The sequence below is a fragment of the Rhinolophus hipposideros genome (assembly GCF_964194185.1).
Source record: "Rhinolophus hipposideros genome assembly, chromosome: 9".
Classification (NCBI taxonomy): Eukaryota; Metazoa; Chordata; class Mammalia; order Chiroptera; family Rhinolophidae; genus Rhinolophus; species Rhinolophus hipposideros.
In genome coordinates, this window is record NC_138055.1 from 91951159 (window position 1) to 91970803 (window position 19645).

The 19645-nt window shown below is 51.5% G+C and overlaps 1 protein-coding gene across 22 annotated transcripts in view; it reads right to left on the reverse strand.

The window, feature by feature from the left end:
• Positions 1-492: 492 nt before the first annotated feature.
• Positions 493-19645, reverse strand: part of MICAL3 (microtubule associated monooxygenase, calponin and LIM domain containing 3) — a 215832-nt gene continuing 196679 nt past the window's right edge. For 11 of the 22 annotated variants that reach the window (XM_081058146.1, XM_081058150.1, XM_081058140.1 and 8 more), the window contains 6 exons: positions 19310-19403; positions 14630-14680; positions 6409-6474; positions 4028-4127; positions 3797-3870; positions 493-3699 (listed from right to left, as the gene is read on the reverse strand). In XM_081058146.1, the coding sequence (XP_080914272.1) occupies positions 3515-3699; positions 3797-3870; positions 4028-4127; positions 6409-6474; positions 14630-14680; positions 19310-19403 (570 nt within the window). In that variant the 3' untranslated portion in view covers positions 493-3514. The remainder of the gene's footprint in view (positions 3700-3796; positions 3871-4027; positions 4128-6408; positions 6475-14629; positions 14681-19309; positions 19404-19645) is intronic. The other 11 variants (XM_081058151.1, XM_081058145.1, XM_081058142.1 and 8 more) reach the window with 3 other exon arrangements.

Sequence of the window (19645 nt, forward strand, 5' to 3'; positions counted from 1 at the left end):
AATTTATTCGGGGACATGGATACGTCTGAATGATTAGACCTACAGGCTGTAGGCCCCATACCCTGAGCTCCCAGGTCAGCTGTCCAAGGCCAGAGCCCAGGTAGGCCCAGAAGCAGCACCGGCAAGGAAGGGTGCCAGAACACAGGGTCACTCTGACTTGGAGACTCTCTAGGACATGCTTCTTCTTTTCACGAGGGTGTACTGAGACTTGGTTTTGAAGAGAAGCTTCTTACCACACTGGGTTGCTTCTGACATTTTCTCAAGCGGTGACAGTTGATGGCTGAGCCAGGATAACATGGAAAACTAAAAAAAGCACAAACTAAAAAAAATAAAATTGTCCTCTTTAAACAACCTTGTACACACCCACACAACACTGGATACAGTGCCCTGCACAGATGCCCCTACCTGGAAAAGGCCGGTGGTGGACGCAGAAATGCATCCTGGCTCACTGCCAAGTCCAGTACAACCACTTAAGAAATACACTGTTTCTTTGAAAACTTTTACTGCACACGAAATGGCCCATTCCCCTTTGTAGCTCAGTTGTTACCACCTTTGCAATTTTTTCTTTACATTTTCTCCACTTCCTGCCTCACTGAGAATTTTCTTCTCTTTGGAAAGCGTAAACAGTCTATCACCGGCTGGAAAACCACTGGAGAATGGCCCCTGGGGACAAAGGCCCAAAGGTGTCGTCTGAGCAGTTCAGAACCCCACACCATGAGTGGCCCGCCCCACTGCTAGTGACTGACTGCAGGGAGGCACGCCAGCTGCTGCCTGCTCTCCGTGATGCTGAGCCTGGCTGCCCGCTGGGTTGGCCGGCCTTGTGTGCGAGCTCACCTGGCCGTTGGCATTTCAGATAAATCCGTATCCTGCTCCCCCCACCTTCAAGGGAACTTAACTCTCAGGAAGAAAACCTGCCTGGGGCTGCATGCATTTCCAGAGCTGGAAAGCATGTCACCAGGTACTAAAGAAACTGCAAACTAGTGGTTTTGACATGGGAGCTGTAAAAAGAAGTGCCCTACTAGCACCGAAGTTGTGATACTGTTGGGAGTGGAGAGCTGGGAAACATCTGACGGGCTTGTGGATGTTAGAAGGTTCTCTGCGAAGTCTTCAGTCCCCTCTGTCGTGGCTGAAGGCAGCAGTGCGTGCTGTGGAGGATGTAGCAAGGCCCAAACAGTAACACCTGCGGCTCCCGCTCCATCAGGCCATTCGGAGGACACTGTAGCCACACCCCTCCCCAGCCACTTCCTTGTTCGGGGTTCCTAGGAGTGACAGGGACTGAGGCAGCTCTCCTAGGGCGTGGCCAGGCACGATGGTCTCTGAGAGGGGGAGGCTTAGGGAAAAGGCCACGCCGGCGATGAAGGTCCTTCTCAAGTTGAATTTTATTGAAAGATTGGGGTTTAAAGATGGAATCTACGACAACTCCCTCCCCCTTTTAAGAAAAGAGAATAAAAACAGACTCTGCCTGCCTCATCAGCAAACAGGAAGTGAAGAAGTCAGAGCACAGGGCTGCTAGCAGCACGCCTCCTGGATTTTCACAGGAGCGAGATGGCAACTTTTGGACAAAGTGAAGAATGAGACGGGTTCTTTGCTCCTCTGTAGTGAGAATGAATGTTCAAGTTGAGGCACGGTGTGTTCCCCATGGAAGTTCCAAGGTCAGCATGGACGCCCGACCCATCCTGCCCTCAGGCGGCCTTAGAGATTCCGGGCCTCTGTGGTCTCTACACTGGCCCGTCCCCACAGGAGTTGGCTGGAGGACCCTCCCAGACTGGCTTGGCACTGGCGGGCCTCCTCCCTGGGCTAACTGTGTACAAATTCTGTGGCTGGACAAAAACTGCCCCACCAGGTCTCCTCAGACAGTGGCTCTGTGAGCTATCCACAGCCAGCCTCTGGCTCAATCATGAGAAGTGAGCAGAGTTTGGCCCAAAGAGCTGGTTACAAGGTACTTAGCATCCCGTCTCCTCATGAAGACTTGGGTACTGGGATGTTTGGGCTGGAGCGACCTGTGAGAGACCGACCAACACCCCATACCTGCTGCACCACCTGCCTTTCTACCTGGTGGCCCTGAGGCTGGGCTGAGGTATCGTCACCAGCCAGATCGATGACAAGGCCCTACCAGGCACTGTCTCAGCCAGCCTCAGAGCCACCCCAACTTTCTTTAATAAACGTGTTGTGGAAGCTGAATCCCCATCATCCAAGCAGAAAAAATATGGGTTCTGCAGAGCCAGTGTTCCCACAGGGAGAGAGGAGGTATCTATGCCTGCTGGTCTGGCCTCAGATAGGGCTGAAATGTCTCCTTGACACGTGGGAGGTGCGGACATAAAGTCTGGTGCCAGAGTGAGAACAGGATGCTAGATGAAGGAGGAGGGGCTGGCCACAAACAGAAAGGGGACAGAAGAGCGGTGAGCAGGGGTCCCCACGAGGGTCTCAGCTGCTCGCTGAGGCCAGCTGGGGCAGTAACACCAGGAAGAAGGCTAATAAATAGATGGCTGTGACAGTGTTCAGTCAGGCTGGGATGGGGCACTGTCACTCCACGGCAGGTGCCAGGTGATCAGTGTCTCTAGTACAGATATAAAAATGAAGTTGCTTCGTTTCAAGTATTTAAAAAAATAAGTTAATTGACAAAAAGCGTCCAAAGCGGCCGAGTGTCTTGCCAGGTTGTCAGCTTCATTTCAATGTGCAAACGCAGGAAAAATACCGAGGAGGATGACTCCTGCCCCGACCTAAGCCCTGAACAATGACAACGCCTGTCTGTCAACTGGGGGCTTGAAATGTAGAGCCTCATCCGTCCTCCAAAGTCAGCATTTTCCAGTGTTAAGATGGTTGTGACATAAAAGCAAAATGCAGCAATCCACAGGCTTCAGGCCACAGTCAGAGAGAGGCCTGGGGCATTTGGCTACATAGTCCAGTGTGTGGAGTGGGCCGGGGAGCAGGCCCCTCCTGGGTCCTCCTTACTTGCATAATGAACTCAGGAGCTGGCCCCCCTGGCTTTCCTGCAAGGCTGGGGCAGCCGTCACTCTGATTGGCCATGGCCCCTCTCTCGGTCTTGAGTCACATGTGGCTTTCCTGGGCTGTTTCCTTCACTTCTTTGGTGGGCTTCAGGGAGCATGAAGACAGTTGCCCCCTCCTCTCTGTGGGGTGTACTCTGGGGGCTGTGGTTCTGACAGGGGGCAGCATCCTTCTTTGATCAAATGTGCCTGTGCAAGGAGCACGCATCACCACGCATCCTCAGGGCACGAGCAGGCCTTTCTTCCCCCACGTTATGCTCCACGATCGTCTCTCCCTGGAGCCAGCAGGAAGTCAGGCCACGTCTCTCCAAGGAGGCGAAGCCACCTCAGTAATTCCCTTCACCTGGGGTCCCCCAGAGCAGACACTTGACCCACTTTCAAGAGGCACGTGGACACTGAGTGTGAACTCCCAGGAGGTGCCAGGCCTTCTCAGATCTCGGATCCGGGGGTCTGGGAGAGCCCGCCGGGTCAGGCAGGTGCGAAGGCCAGTGGCCAGTGTGGGTGGCAGCTCAGGACCAGTTCAGGCTGAAGCCCTTTGACAGCATGACGGCCTCCAGATCCTTGTCCTCCTCCTTCTCCCGGAGTCGCTGCTCCTCCAGCAGAGCTACGAGGGCGTCTCTCTGCTCCACCACCTCCAGCATCTCGTTCAGGATCTTCTTCTCCTCCGACAGCTCCTCCTCCGTCTTCAGGTGATCTGAGCAGTTGCCAAAGACATTAGGTCTGCAGGGCCAGAAGCAGGAGAACACCTGCACCCCCAGTGCAGCCCACCCTGGCGCCCCTTACCCCTTTACCTTCCACCGCCATCCGCTCCCGGAGCTCCTGCTGCAGTCGGCTCTGCCGGTCCTCCAGTTCCAGCTCCCGGGCGCTGGATGGCAGGGAAGGGCAGGGAGATAGCAATGGTGACTTGGGGACCATATGTCTTCATGCCCTAAACCACGAAGGAGCTGTGCTCCTGCTGTGATAGGCACTGAGCTTGTTCCCCCTCCCCCCCCACCGTGGGTCCCTAGTCTATGGCCACTCACAAGATCATGAGCTCCGACTCGTACCGCACCATGGTGTTTTTCTCCTGCACCAGCTTGAACCACTCCTGCATCAGCCTGGGGTCATCCTTCTTGCCCATGCCTGCGAAGAGAGAGGGCTGTCAGGTGCGGGGAGGTCTGCTGCCCACCCGTCCACCAGGAGCGTCACACCGGGGCAAATGTGCAAAGAGAGCCGAGCAAGATGCTGCCGGAACACTCCCAAGCCAGGTTGTTTGCCTGCAGCTGTGGTCGGGGTGCCTCCCCCACCCCAGGGACGATGGGGGGCCTGCGCTTCCCACTTATCCTTCCCGGGCCCGGCTCTCACCCCTCAGCAAACTGGTCACTGCTTGTTTGGACCTCTTTCCTCAGTGGTTTTCCTCTGCTATGTGTTAAGTGCTTTGTCCTCCTTTGTTCTTTCTTTCATTCATTTAATGTTTATTTGGTACTTGCTACGTATTATCAACAGGCCTGCTTTGAGGAAACCAGCCTAATCATGAAGGAACATGTGAATTTATACACCACACTCTGCCTCCTCTGAAGTCACACTAACTCAGCTCTCTCTGGGCACTGCCCCCTTGGGGCCTCTGGCACTGAGGTCATGTCATTTCTGTTACCCTGAACAAACACTCTCCCCGCTGACTTGCACGGAACAGCTGTCAGGTTTCTCTCCGGGGCAGAGAAACACCAGCAGACCAGACGCTCACTGAGGCGGCTCTCCCTGCTCTGACGCAGCCCCGGCAGCAGGGCGAGGCCAGGGCCTGCGGGCTGACTCGGCTGACTGACAGCCTGACCATGCTGGACTGAATTGCAGCACGAGGACGCAAGAACTTGGCGAGGAATCAAGCCACCCAAGGAGGGAACAGACTCCTGTCCTCGGAGCACACAGCAGCTCAGGCCACTGTGTGGTCCTGCCCGAGGACAAAAGACAGGCTATGTCAGTCATCCTGCAATATTTTTGGGTTACAAACCATTTTGAGAATCTCAGGAAAGCCAGGGACTCTCTTCCTGGAAAAATGCATGTATATACATCCAACAATTTCATATAGAACTTGAGGCTTCCTGAAGTCCATCCATGGGCCCCAAGTGAAGAGGCGCTGGACTGGGAAGTCTTTCAAAGGCTTTCCATTTTATGAATCACTTGGTTGGATGCTCTATCCAGTGAAGACCAAACCCAGAAACATACGGGGTACACCCTCCAGTGGGACGACTCTTGTGCCAAGTTTTCCTACATTCTTCCCACCTGACTTGCTTGCACACTGTTCAAAGACAGCTCATTCTGCAGTGTTGTTTGCTTGACATACGAGGCCCAAGCCAGTTAGTTTTTCAATGGGGCCACGCTCTGAATTACGTTCATATAAGCAGGCGGTTAATGTATGTGCTGGGCCCCAGTGCACATGCAGCTGTGCTCCCAAGGTCAAGTCCTGTCCCTGAGTTCTACTGTGGAGGGTGCACGCTCCCTCCCAACTGGTGGAACCTGCCACTGTGGAGCGCATGCGGAGGTGCTGGGGGCCAAAGCTCTCCTCCCCCAGCCCGATAGACTTGGCTCTTCGGCTTTTAAATCAGCCTACAGCTCAGTTCCATGCATTCCTTTCTGAGCATCTCTGCACAGTGTGCCCACGTGGCCATGGAAGATGGAGCCCTGAGGCATGCAAGCTGTCCAGTTGGCAAGCCTCTCCCTCCTTCCCACCTCCCCAGGACTCCAGGGGGAGACATCGAACGCCACTCATGAGCTATGGTAGAGACTGTTCACAGCCAATGAGCAAAGGTATATGGCGGGGTGGGTGAACATCAAATGTGGGCGCCACGGAGGACAGAGAGGTTAGCAAGGGTTAGTCATGACCACACGCCCCCTCCCCTTCCCACATGCCTTTTCAATGACAATCTTATCACCGCAACAGACTTCAAATCAGACAAACTTAAAAAAAAAACCACACACACACTCAGCAAGACACAGGGTAGAGAAGTTTGCTTTTAGTGGTTGTTTGCAAAAGAAGTGTGGGGCGTTTGTGCAGACCAGTCTTTGTAAGGACAGTATTCCTCGACTCACCAGTGCAAATCATTGCCACACAGGTGGGACGTGCCTCACCTGTGACCCTGGCCCCTCGAGCTGTTGGATTTGAGACTGAAAGGCCAACCACAAACGGTGGTGAATACTGTGGCATGCTGTGCTGTGGCCTGGAAAGCCCTCGGGTTTCACTCTGTACCCGTCCTCCCGAGATAGTCAAAGGGATACTGTACCTTGTAAGAAACTGCCACATACTCATGGAGTTTTGTAACAGGGCTATCAAGTGTCAGAGAAAGAAAGAGCTGGGTTGTGGGTCCCTGTGTAACTAATGTTGCTATGGCCCTGGGGGCAGTGGGGTGAGGTCAGGGAGTTACGTTACCTTCCTGGACACAGCAAGGGCAGAAGGAGAGAGGTCTACGCCGTGGAGTCCCGCCACTGGGCTCAACTTCAAAAAGGACCAAACAAGGGAGAGGAGGAGGAGGAGGAGGAGACGGAGAAAGACAAACGGAAGAGGAGGAGGAGTTTGGAAGTGGAGAGGGACAGGGAGAAGGTGAAATAAAAAACAAGCAGAGGACAAAAAGCATAAAAAGTGAGAAAGGAACAACAGGAGGAAAAGAAAAAATACAAGAAATGGAAAAGCAGAAACAAGGGAAACAAAGTCTACAAATGAATTAAGTCCTTTTTTCAGCATGGAAACTGACAAGAGCAGACCCAGGCATGGCCGGCAGTCCCTGAAGTAGGCATGTGGCTTAAAAAGGACCGCACATGCACACGGTCCTTCCTGATGGCGGGCAGCTCACAGGTACGGGGTTGCTCCTTCTTCCTCTAGTCCCCACGGGGAGGGAGGTGACTCTGGGTGTTACCATACAGGGTGGCTTTTTTGGTGGAGGGTGTAGGGTTCCCTCCTCAGAACCGCCCAAAGCACCTGGCACAGGCCTGCCTTGCTCTGTAGAGCAGACGGGTAAATACGTGGCCAAACTGCCTCTAGGTTTATGTTCATGGGCATGTGTGCTCCCGGTAAGACTGCACTTGGGTGTGTCTGAGAGGCGAGGAGGGCTCTTTGGCTGACCACTGGGCTGACGCACGGCAGCTGTGTGTACAGGGCAGCAGCGCCCATCCTTGGGTGGGCTTCTAGCGCTCGGACAGCTGCAGTGCTTCCAACTCCAAGCCAGGGTGTGTTGGGGGAACGCGTCCACACAGAAGCAACTTCCACCAATCCGTTTCGCTATCCCCCCACATGCCAGGGAGAGCCAACCACCCCCTTTTCTTCTGCCCCTTCCATCTGCAGAGCTGGAGGAAGGCTGCCACACTTTGGACTGTAAGACCAAAAGGGAGCTGACAGGACATGCCAAAAACCCACAGTAACAACGTTGGTCAGAGTCGTGGATGGGGCAGCTGAGAGAAGACAGTGTGCAGAGAGATGCCTTTGAAACTTAGAGAGGTCTGATGGTGACTCAAGGACGAGGGAGAGGAGCTCGGCAGGGACCATCACAGAACCACAGGGGCACACACAGGAGACATGGAGCCCACCCCCAGAGGCAGGAGAGCCTCAGGAGCTGTGGGTGGTGGGAAGGTAAGTGGGTGTTTTTACAATTAGAGCAGGGTATAAGTAACCCTGTTTTAGTCACCGGAAGGGCCAAACAGACAAGCTACTGGTTGAGACAGGCTACTGGATGAGCAAATGCAGGCACCACCTTTTCCTTTCCTTCAAGACCCTCACAGTGGTCTCCATAGTGCTTTGTGCATAGTGAGTCTGATACCAGCTACACTTCAAAACCAAAGCCAGCGACTGCGTGTGTGTGTGAGAGTGTGTGTGTGAAACGCTGGTTATAACGTGCTCTCCGCAGACGTGACTGTGACCAGGTGACATGCTGGGGTAGGGAGAGGGGTTCCTTTCTTAAAACACACACTGCTTCATAGCTGAGCTACAGTCAGCCTTCTTTGTTACAAAGTGTTGGTGCTCAGAACACCTGGATAGATCCCATGAAATACTCCATCAACAAGCACTCTGTGCCACTTGCTGGGACTGATGTCACACCAGACAGGGAGTGTCCATATTCGTTAAAGGCACAGTGACACAATGCCAAAACACACCCCAAATAAGAAAGTACGTACCTGCATGCATATTGAAAAATGTGTTTCTACACTCTGGATATCACAAAATATAGCTTCTAAAAGCTTCTTTCATGTAGACCACATCCTCATATACTCTTTCCAATACAGAAGACAATGTGAGGTAACAGAATATTCAGAACAGAAATTAGGAAATGAAATTAGAAAAGGCGAATCAGGTAAAGTAAGTGTTTAAAAAAAAAAAAGAATTCTCATAACAAGAGGCAGAAAGCGGGATGTAAAATGCTGGAAGGGCTGCCCCCTGATAAGCATGGTCATGACTTTCTTCTTTACTTTCCTACATGCTCCAAATTTCCTTAATGTAGACTACCTCAATAATCAGAAAAACACCCAATACATATTGTTTTAAAAAGAAGAAACTGGGGAGAAAACTGATTGGAAACATTGGACGAGGGGAGTTCTACCCAGACTCAAATCTGAAATGAGCAAAGGAAGCAGGGGTTCTGATTGTCATTTCTTTGCCCTTTTTGGAGATGTGAGAAATGCAGGATTTGGTTCGCTAGTTCTAAGGACAAAGACGTGGTCGAGGTCATGGCAAATAGAAGCTACAATAGGGCTTTCAGTGCCAGGGGACGAGGTTCCTGCCTCTTTGTAGCAGCCAGCACATTTACTCCCCCAAACCATCTGCATCCCTGGGCTCCGGTCATCACCCCCAGCAACCCCAGGGTCTGGTCCTGGTCGGGGGCTTTTACCAGCAGGTCTATCGCCTCACCCTGATGGCTCTGCCTGCCCTCAGCACTCTGCAAGCTCACCTGTTCCAATGTTTACCTTGGCAGCACACTCACTTTTTTCCTCGGAATAAACATTTCCTTTTGAAATGTGACCACCATCAGCAACTCTGGCACCCAGTCACCTTGACCTCTGGGGGTCGGTGACATGTGTCACTGAATTTTGAAAAGCAGCTGAATGTCATCGTACAGTAAGGCATGTTTCATCAGATTCTAGTATGAGGCTTGAAATAAGTATGTTTAGTGCCTAATAGTTTCAAAACACTCTCACATGTGTTACTTCATTTGATCCTTACATTGGACCAAGGTGGCGACCTGATGGGTCTTAGCATCTCTATTTTCAAATGAGGTATCTGAGGCTCAAAGAGGTTAATTGTGACCAGCCTGATTAAAACTCAGATCTTCCTTTTCCATTCTGAACTAAGAGTCGGCCCTCTTTAAAGGGCCAATGAGAGCTCCAGACAAATCTAACAGCAGACAGCTACTGCTGGCAGAGAAGTCATACGGAGCCTACTCAGAATGCCAGGCTGGATAAGCGACCTCCAGGGAGGGTAAGTGACCTGGCTGGGGATATAGTGAAGCCAGGACCTGAATGCAGGCTTTGCCTCCTAAGTTGGAGGTGCTCCCCACATGACCACTTTGCTTCTGACCTGCTTGGACACCTCCTCCACGCCCAGCCTCTTGTGTCGCTCAGGGCTGGCCCGGGACCCAGTAGGCAGGTGGGAGAAGAGAACAATCATATGGCAACTCCCCCTTCTCTACACCTGTCCTTCCTATATTTCCCTCTTCTGCCAACTTCCTCAAGACACTTCACCCAAAACACCCCCGTGCCCCCCATTAGCTAACTGGATGAGATGTCAGGCTGGCTGGACAAAAATCACCCCACAGGACACTGATCTCGGGTGTTCATCGGAAAAGTGCATAAACCCGACTTCAGTCCTTTTGGGAGTCAGAATCCTAAGGCCCCAGCCCTGAGCCTGGGAGGCAGAGAAGGAGAGGTGAGGATGGGATTGCGAAGCCTGGAGGGGCCATGACTAAGGCCAGTGAACACCAGGGACAGCATGGGCCGTGAGCGGAGTCGGCCTGAGGCGCCACATCTCCAATTTAGTCACTCAGTTCTGCCTGCTTCTATTTCATCCACTGACTTCTGTATTGGTGCTAAACAAAAAACAATTAGAAATACCTGATAAGGACAATGGGCTTATATTAAGGACAAATAAATTATACAAGGATGTTGGAGCACCTCGGATGCCACGTGGCACTGTGCTAGCTACACACCAGCCCTGTTTTCTCTAAGAGGCAAAGCATGGAAGTGCTGAGAGTTGGAGGCAACAGATAAGGGCAGTCACAGCAGGAAAGCAAATTGGTGGGCCAGTTTCCAGAATGACCGAAGCAAAGGAAAGTGGAGAACCGGGAGCCAACCTGGAGCTGAGCAGCAGCCATGGGGTCGTGCCTGGCGCTCAGGCACTCACCGCCAACGGGACAGGCTCCTGGTTGCCCTTGTTGGACAAAGCAGCCGTCACCACAGGCTTCTAGCTGGAGGGGCGGCTGCAGCGTGGGGAGAGCCAGCTAGGGAGAGGTCCCGGCCGGAATGCTGCGTTTCCCCAGGGAAACACTGGTCGGACCTAGAATGGCAGAGCCTAGTACTGTGCCCTAGAGCCATTAGGAGGAAAATGGGCTTAACAGCTGAGCTACCATTTATAACTGCACTTCCACATGAAAATACAGAATTCCCAATAACCGGCTCATAAACATCCTATGGTATAATCCTGTTAGAGGTCAAAATTGCCCCTCAACTTCCCTTTGGAGACCCCGCAGCTTATTACATACACAAACCTGTAAAGTGCCCCCAGGTTTGATGACTTCCCTTCCAGCTATACTTTGGGAAAATCCTGCACGTAGGAAGGGATTCTTTTTGACTCTGACTTCCTTTTGGCCTCTGAACAAGCTCCAAGGTGTCACAGGTAAGAAAGGGGCACGCTTACTTCTCAGGTGCGTTTTGAGGTCCCATTTTCCTGCCGCAGGAGCCAGTTTCCATGGGCAGCCGAGAGCAGGCCTCACCCTGCCTGGGTGGGCCTCCCTGCCTCACCTTGTTCTGGCAATAATGCCGTCCGCCCTTTTTTACTGGTAATTGACCCAGCACGGCAGCGATGCCTTTTATTCATTTCATGCTACAGATACCACCAGAATTTCATTCTTTTCCTACGAAACAGTAGGGACATTGCCGCTCGTGCCAAGCTCAGCCTACCAGAGTAAACTTGCAGAAAGCCACAAGCTCAGTCTGGGAGAATTTCTTGGTGGTTCAGGTACAGGAATGGGGCTTTCACTGATTTTCTTTTCCGTGTCCTTCAGGTTATGTGGCCGGAAGAAAGGCAAGACCAACCAAAGGTTTTGTTGACTAAGCTTATACTTAACTGTTCTGACTCCTCCACCCAGGAAACCTACTTGTTCAGTATCAGCACCGTGCCCCTGACGTGAGGCAGCCTTTGCACGGAAGGCTGAGGTGCCCAGCACCACACCCAGGGGCAATGACCAACACTGCAGCCTGACGAGGGAGTCAGGTTTGCTGGTTTCCAGTGCTGCAGAGTGGTAAGCGGGCCTGTGATAGGGTGAAGGCTTGTGGTCCGACAGGCCCAGTGTACATACATAGGACAGGGCTGGGGACTGCCTTTTATTAAAAAACAGTGCAGAATGTATCTCTACACTGGGCGGGGGAGGAATGAAGGACAAAAAAAGAAAACAGCATGTAAGAACTGAGCTCCGGAACACACAGACACACACACACATGTACATTCACATGCAACACGCATGAACACAGAAGAATGCTGGGGAATCTCAAGGATTGTAAAGTTCCTAAGCAAAAACAGCCAGACTAATACTCAGACCAAACAGACAAGCCAAAATCTACCAACATAAAATTTAAGGGAGCAAACAGAACAGGAAGACCCAGAAGGAAGGGGAAGTGGACAGGCGTGGGGTGTGGGACAGGCCCTGTGCCTCTCACCCCAAGTCACCAGCAACAAGGAAAGACCACATTCTAGCCACATTTCTAAACCATTTGTGTTCTTTCAATTTCCCTTGGAGACAAGTCTAGAGGTGAGGTCTCTGAAAACTAGAAATTAGGTATATATATTTTTAATTGAAAGTTATTCTGAAGAGATCTGGTTTGATCTAAAGATTTCTATTCATCTATCTGTCTAGTGTAACAAAATGTCGTGACTGGGCACTGTAGGGGAGCCTGCTCAGTGTCCAGGGGAGAAGAGGGAGGGGAGTGAGGTTACTTGGGGACGTTTCTTCTCTGGCCCAAGGCTTATTCTGTGTCCTCTAATGGTTTCTTTAGGAATCACGAGGTGCAGCTATGTGAAGAAAGGATCTGTATTCCATGTACTCTGGGCTCAAAAAGAGACTTAATACGGAGTGGGAGCCTTTATACAGGTAGCTGAGAGTCATCCAAAGACCCTTCTGAAACAACGTAGTGTGATGGGCAGAGCACCAGGCGCCCGGACTCCTCAGCGTAGGACCTGACGCTGCCTGGAGCTTGTCTTGCCCACGGGAGACGAAAGACCAGTCCTGGGCCCAGCAGTGGGGTTTCTGTGTGGCCTCTGTGGATGCATGAGCAATCAGATTCCACATTTCAGGCTTCAGGTTTCAAAAGCGTAATTTCTCCCCCAAATAATGAATATTACTAAGTGCTCCATGCATGAAACATCAGCAGAAACTGAAAGGGACCTAATACTAGCATCTAAGTTTCCCTCCTGGAGCATGACGGGAACAGGGCCGGAGGACCCCTGCCCTCTGCCTGCGGCACACAGTGACTCTTTGAGGAAGGGACAGTTCTCTCACGCTTCATGGGCAGAGCAGCAGCAGCCTCTCTGTGGTAAGCGGAACCCACAGGAGAAGTTTAAATTTTACACAGAAATCATAATGAGCTGAAAAAGAGAAAGTGATGAGAATCAAATAGCAGGGTGATAAGGTTTTTGAGGATGGGGTATTTTATAATTCGGAAGACACACTGCGTTTCTTTTTTGTATTTATTTCATTTCACCCTGGAGTCCATGGAAATAGAAATGAAAACAGCCAACTACATTTTATCAAACTATGGGGATGAAGAAAACAAAAACTAGACACACGAGGTAATCAGTGTGGCAACAGTATCTTGAAACAAGAGGGAAGGGGAATATAATTTGAAAGAAATGGGTCTTGACAGTTCCTTCCAGGAGATTTTGAATTAAAAAAACCATGTTTTTCATACACCGAGATTCATTTAGGACGGACATCAACATTCCCCAGGGAGTGTTAGTGGGAGGGGGGGAAAAGCCGAGGCCGTTAGACCAGGAGCAGGGTTGTTAGCTGCAACGTACGCATCGGCCCTTTTACAGCCTCAATGCCCTGAATGTCAAAGTCATGACACACCAAAAGGCCCGGGCACTGAAAGAGGCCGTGGGGGGGAGCACAGAGACACCACAACCCACCCCACGAGGCCGCTCCTTACTGGTGGAGGGTCCTACGCAGGAACCACAGAACTCGGCCTGTGGATTTTAAAGGAATGGGCTACAAAGTGACTCTCTTAAAAGAATGAGATTATGGGAAAAAATGAGAATGATTTCTGCCAGCTCTTCTGTTCCAAGACCACTGGTAGGCAAGGAGCCTGCAAGGGGAGGTGAAGAGGTCAGATTGCCCGACCAAGGATGTAGGAACCCAGGAAGGTGCCAGGGTGCCCCCTGGTCACTCTCAGGAGCAGCTGTCTAGCAGTCCTTTTGACTAATTGGCAGCTTTTCAGGAGAGAAACTGCCCAGAGTCTAGAAATGAGACTCATGGATTGGTTATTTCTAGAATCTAATACACATGGTGAGCTTTGTATATCAGGACATCAAAAATATTGAATTCATTTATAGTAGTGGTTCTTCTACTTTAGAGGGCATTTGAATCATCTAGGAGGTTTGTTAAAACACAGATAAGCAGACCTCACCTTTAGAGTTTGACTCAGCCAGTCTGGGTGGGGCCTGACAACCTGCATTTCTAACAAGCTCCCTGCTCATGCTGCTCTCGTCCAGGGGCCACACTCTGAGAACCAGTGCCTTAGACTTTTTCTGTCTTCACTGAAAAGAACTGCAAAGTTAGTCCTAAGTCAGAGCACGGAGGGAGGGACATTATTATAGGCATCTGTCAACGTAGTGTCAACCTGGCACCTGGGCAGAAATCACAGTGACACCGTCTGTGCACCTGGGTCCCTCAGGGGGACAGGAGTGCACCCTAATGAAAATGGCTGAGGCTGAGTTCTTCGCGTGTTTGCTTCCTGAGTGTGGCTGGCAATGAGCTTCCTAGTGGATGTGACTCCCACAAACTGGGAGGGTGACTTCCAGGGCAGAGGTCCTGTGGCATGCGTGCGTAAATGCACGTGAGCACCTGTGCGTGTGTACTGCCCCTGTCAAACAGCCACATGGCATCAGAAGGACCAGGAGGCGATGCGAGGTTGATGGGTGGGGGCAGGTGCACTGGGGTGTTGTTCTTATAAACAATTAAGATAACTCCGGGCAGCAAAAGCTATCTGAACTCTCCCCCTGAGTGTGTGTCGCAGAGGGAAGGAGCTGGCATGCTGCTCCATTACGGCTGGAAAAGGGCCTGTGCTTTTGCCTTTGGTTACTGGGTTGGCTTCTGGTTGTTTGTGAGCTGGGACTAAGCAGAGGTGGGGAAAGGGTGTCAGCAGGGTTCGTCAGCACCAGGTGCCGCCATACATACCCCCCAGGTGCAAGTCGATGAGCTCGCTGTAATAAGACTCTCCCCAATAGTCTACAACAAGGAATTGGTGAAGAGAGTTACTGTGTCAGATCACCCCCCTCGCCACCACACCCCAAGCAATCAATGACAAGAAGCAAAAGAAACACACAGAGATCTGCAAGAGAGCGTAGAAAAACAGATGGAAAGCATGCATCTCTGTAAGTGCCCATGTGTCCATGCATGCTGTACTATGTACTTCCTGGTGGTGGGAGGGGGCCCACACTCAGCCACAGGCGACAGAGTTAACAGCCAATAACAACATGATTCCTGTTTATACCTCTGATCCGTTGGATGAAAGGCCTTGGCTTTGCTGGGAATCCTGGCCCTGCTGGGATTCAATCTTATCTAACTAAGAAGATTTAACAATATCAAGGGCAGATCAGGGGCTACTTCCTTCCTTAGTTTCTGAATATTAAAGCCCCAGTCTGAGGGGCTGAAGGCAGGACATGAACATCCTAAAAAGCTCTGCGAGGATACCCATCCTTAGGTCTAAAGGCACTGAGAGCTCTCCCGAGAACCCACATGTGTGACCCCAGTGGGGAATGTATCAAACTCCTTGCAGAACACTTTTGCCAGATGGGTTTGAGATGAAGACATTCCTACTTCTTCTGAGGTTAAGCCCCCAACTTCAGCCAGCCTTCTAAAAGCAGGAAACAAGTGGTGACTGTTTGCCTGAAGGCTGTGGAGGTCGGCTGGCCATCTGCACACCTAGCTTTTAGCTCCGTGTGGCTGTCTAGCAAGGGTATTATGCTCTTCCCATACCTGAGATGCAGAGCCGGGGACTTCCTCTGTCAAGTAGGAACAAGGTCACTGGGCTTCGGCAGGAGGTCCTCATCCTCCCAGAATCATGACACAGAGCACAGCACGAGTCGCTGCTCTCTCTCTCCCTTCCCTCCACATCTCCCAATCTGAATGCTGATCCTGGCAACCTTTTGTTCCCTGCCAGGGTTCCGCTTTCAAGAATGGACACCTCAGAAAGCAGAATGCAATCCTAGAATGGTTTTTCAACTCATGATCAAGGCTGATCCAGTGGTTTAAGTTTGAATCAAGGTTCCAGAAACAAAAGGGCTTTCCAGGTACTCTAGACCAGAAATCATTCCATTCTCAGTCTTGTCCTTGGCTTGAAGGCTCTGAACCTAATCTTATGGTCTGGACATTCATGAGCCTCAGACAATGTGAGACCAACAAGTCCACGTCAGAGCTCGTCTCTGAAAGGGCAGTTTGGCTGACTTGGCAGTCGGAACCCCCTGCCAGGTGAGATAGAACCACAAGCTGGCCAAATGTATGCCCTCAAAGCAGGGCTGGCTAGCAGTGCTGGAAGATTTCAGACCATCATGCTCCACTAAGATTAGTCAGGAGCAACCAGGCTAACAAGAGGAAAGGAATGCCAAAGCAAGAGAGAAAGGAACAGCCAGTGTGCAGAGATTCGCCTCAGAGATGATCTCTGTCAAGTAGGAACAAGGTCACTGGAACTTCTGACAATGGGGAAGCCTTGGAAGTGATGTGCTTAAAATAAGAAAAGGAAAATACTACACTTGGAAATATATCTATGGTAGGAGCTATTATATTCTGAGAATTTCCCAAGTGTACCTTGGGGGATCTCCCAACGGAGCTACTAAAGCCTATCATTAAAAACAGGGCAGACGTGTATTTGGACGGAGGTGTTGTGGTGAAACCTTGCTTAGAAGAGAATGGACAAGCACAGTGGTTTTCAAACTGTTCTGTGGAACCCTAGATTTCCTCAAGTGCTGTTCCAGGGCTCCCCCAAACACCTGATTCACAAACACTTTAACTCACTTAAAAAACCTACATAAGACACACCATGTTCAAATGTTTGACATGCCAACCTTTAACCCACTGAAGACCATTAACACATTCATTTGTGCTACCAGATAACTGGTTTTTGTAAAGCTCCCAGGACCAAGTTTCGTCTGCCCTCTGTGTGCACTCCCTGTTAACGTCAGGGAAGAGGACATATACAGATTTATTTACATTCTGGCCTGCAGGCAGAGTGCCCATGTACAAGTGTACTTGGGGACGTCCTGGGAGAGCTGTCGCTCAGTGAGACCCAGCGTCTCCAGCAGCCCGTCACTGAGGTCATCCTTCAGGTGGGGACTGTGCGTGTCATGACACCACAGCATAGTTGGTTTCTGTGCTCACTTAATGTTGGGGAGCTTTTATCTGAGATCTATTCTTCATAAGGAATATGACCTATGGTTAGATTTGTTAGTGATTCAAATGTGAAAACAATTTCCATTGCTCCACTTAAGCATCAAGCTTCTAGAACATTTAAACCGCATACACGCTGAGATCTCAGGTGAGCTGTTAAAAAACTGTTACCATGTACAGCAAGTACACCTGTGTGGCTGGATGTTCTGAATACTGCGCCCCAGGTGTGAGCTGGACTCAGGCACACCTCACTAGAACCTGTATTTTAAAATGTATGTCTACTAACATTTTAGAATAATCATTTTTGCTTTACATTTGAACTTATAATTCAGTTTGTAAAAAGGGTTCTATGCTAAAAAACAAGTTGGAAAACCACAGACTTAGATGAAATCCTGGTTGTACGTGTTTATGAAAAGATAATTACCTAAACAACTAGAAAGAGGAATTTTGGCAAAACCCTACGCCCGTCTTCAATGGTGCATTTTCTTTGACCCCTCGGCAGCCTACAGCTAGAAGAACTGGCCTGAGGACGTACACTGAAGCACTGTCACCAACCCAGAGTGCACGGCAGCCGGTAGGTACAGGAGAGCTTTATGCAAACCACCAACCCGGGGGCAGCCACCCAAACTCAGACCTGTGAGCAGCGGGCGGACTTGTGCTAACGAGGAAATGTAGCTGCACCTGTCTGTGGAGCTAGTCTGTGCGCTTGCCATCTCAGCAGGAGCAGTCTGCGCAGAAGGGCTGGCGGGCCCAGGCCATCCTGACACGTTCTGCAGCACGGAAGGCAGTGAGGGCAGGGCCTGTGAGCCGGTCTGAGCCAACGCCGTGCCCAGGGGGTCAGGCTTCTCTGAGGAGGCCAAGTCAGGGCATGCAGGGCGGGCAGCAAACCACGGGGATGGTGGAGACACCACAGCGTCATTGGAAGCTGGGGACTCTTTTAGGTGACAATGAATCTCTACTCCTTGACACAGGGGCCAGTGCCTGCCTTGTAGTCACAGATCCCAGGCTTCTGGCTTACTGGCTGCTCAGCAGTTCAAGTTTCTGCATTTTGTTTGGTGGCTCAGGCTTCAAGCAGTGAGCCCGGCATCAGATAAGGCACCAAACCAAGAACCTCACATCCTCACCTTTCTCCCTCATTCCCATCTCTTCACCTGAAGGTCATCACTGAGACGGCCGTTAAACTACAATTTCTAGGCCTGAAGGGCGTAGAAAGGAGACCACGTCTGTGTGGCTCGACTCCCCCCATGTGAACTGCAGTCCTACAGAACCCCAGGAACTCATCTTGACACCAGGCATGTGTTATAAGGTCACTCTATTGGTCAGTTTTCCAGCAAGACCAGACGGCAGCCACAAGCCCTGTTCCTGGCTGCCTCTCACTGGTGCTTTGCTTTACAGACAGCCTGCCTACCAGGAGATCAACCACCCACCCCTCTGCCACACTAGAATAAGAAAGAAATTAGGGGTCACCGCAAAAGTAGGTCACGGCCTTTCTTCATCCTCAGCCTCCCAACTTGAATGGTGCACCTGGAGGCCTGTGCTCTCTCCAGACAGATGAAGGTTCCCACCCACAAACTGGACTGACACTTATGGACTCTTGAGAAAGCAGACATCTGTCACTCTATGCCTGTTGGGGCTACCGTTGGGGCTGGCCCAGGAGTTTTGAGGTCTCGAACCAACAGATGTTCTTGGGTCCTTGGGATTTGGGATGACTCAGGGACTTCACTGTTTGCTCTGTGCCCATCTGTGCTGACCCACCCACAGGCTCCGGGGGCGAACACGGGTGTCGCTGCATGACATCTGGGCATCTTCCCCAGGCATGGCCGCCACCAGACACGTGGCCCTCACTGCCACTATCCAGGGTCTACTCAGTGCTGGCTCACCGCAATCTCCGACCTGCCACCTGCCCTGAGTGACGAGCCTCCCGAAAACACAGAGCCTGGGTTCACATTTAGAAATCAGTATGCTCTGCCCACAGGCAGTGGTGAGGGCTCTGCTGGGCAGGTGCCCACAGGCTCTGAGCAGCCTGGGCAGGAGACGCAGCCGGAGAGCTAAAATAGGAGGTGACACGTGGGAGGCAGGCTGGGGGCCCTGCTCGTGCAGTTCTGTGATGGTTCCTTGTGGTACAGTCTCCCTTACTCCCAGTTATTTTCTTCTGGAGAAATGACGGGGTGGAAAAGGAGGAGGAGGAAAGGAGGGGGCCCCAGTGCTTGCATCACCAGAGGAAGTGGACTGAGATTTCACTCTATAGGTAAACAGCAAGGCATAAGAGAGGGCGGAACAACAGGCCTGGGCCCCGGGGCAGTCCCAACAGGGGTGCTTTTCTTTCCTTTGCCTAACAGGAAGCCCTACATCTCAGCCTGCTGGAAAAGAAGCTGAATTCCAGAGGAGGTGATGCAAAACCAGCCCTACCATGGGGGTGCGGTGGGGGCTCCCCTTGGAACAGAGTTCCTCACAAAGGAACCCTGACAGTACCTGCTTCACCACGGAGAGCCTTCTCCACAGCGACCCCTCTCTCCTCCAGCTGCCGCTGCTTCTCTTCCACCTGTTCCAGCTGCCGCTGGATAATCTATGGGAAAACAAAGCAGTAGAAGCATCCAACTTTGTCTCTTGTCTCCTAGCTTTCAGGTAAGAAATTTGGGAAGGCCCTGGTCAATGGGCTCAGGCCCGGAATGTGAGGACCACATGTGTGTCCCACAGGCCCTGCTGACCATGCAGACCCCGGGGCCCAGCATCGCCAGCTCCACGGTGCGTGGGTGCATGCCAAGCAGTGAGCAGCCCCCCAGGCAGGTCAGAGACAGGAAGTGGAGG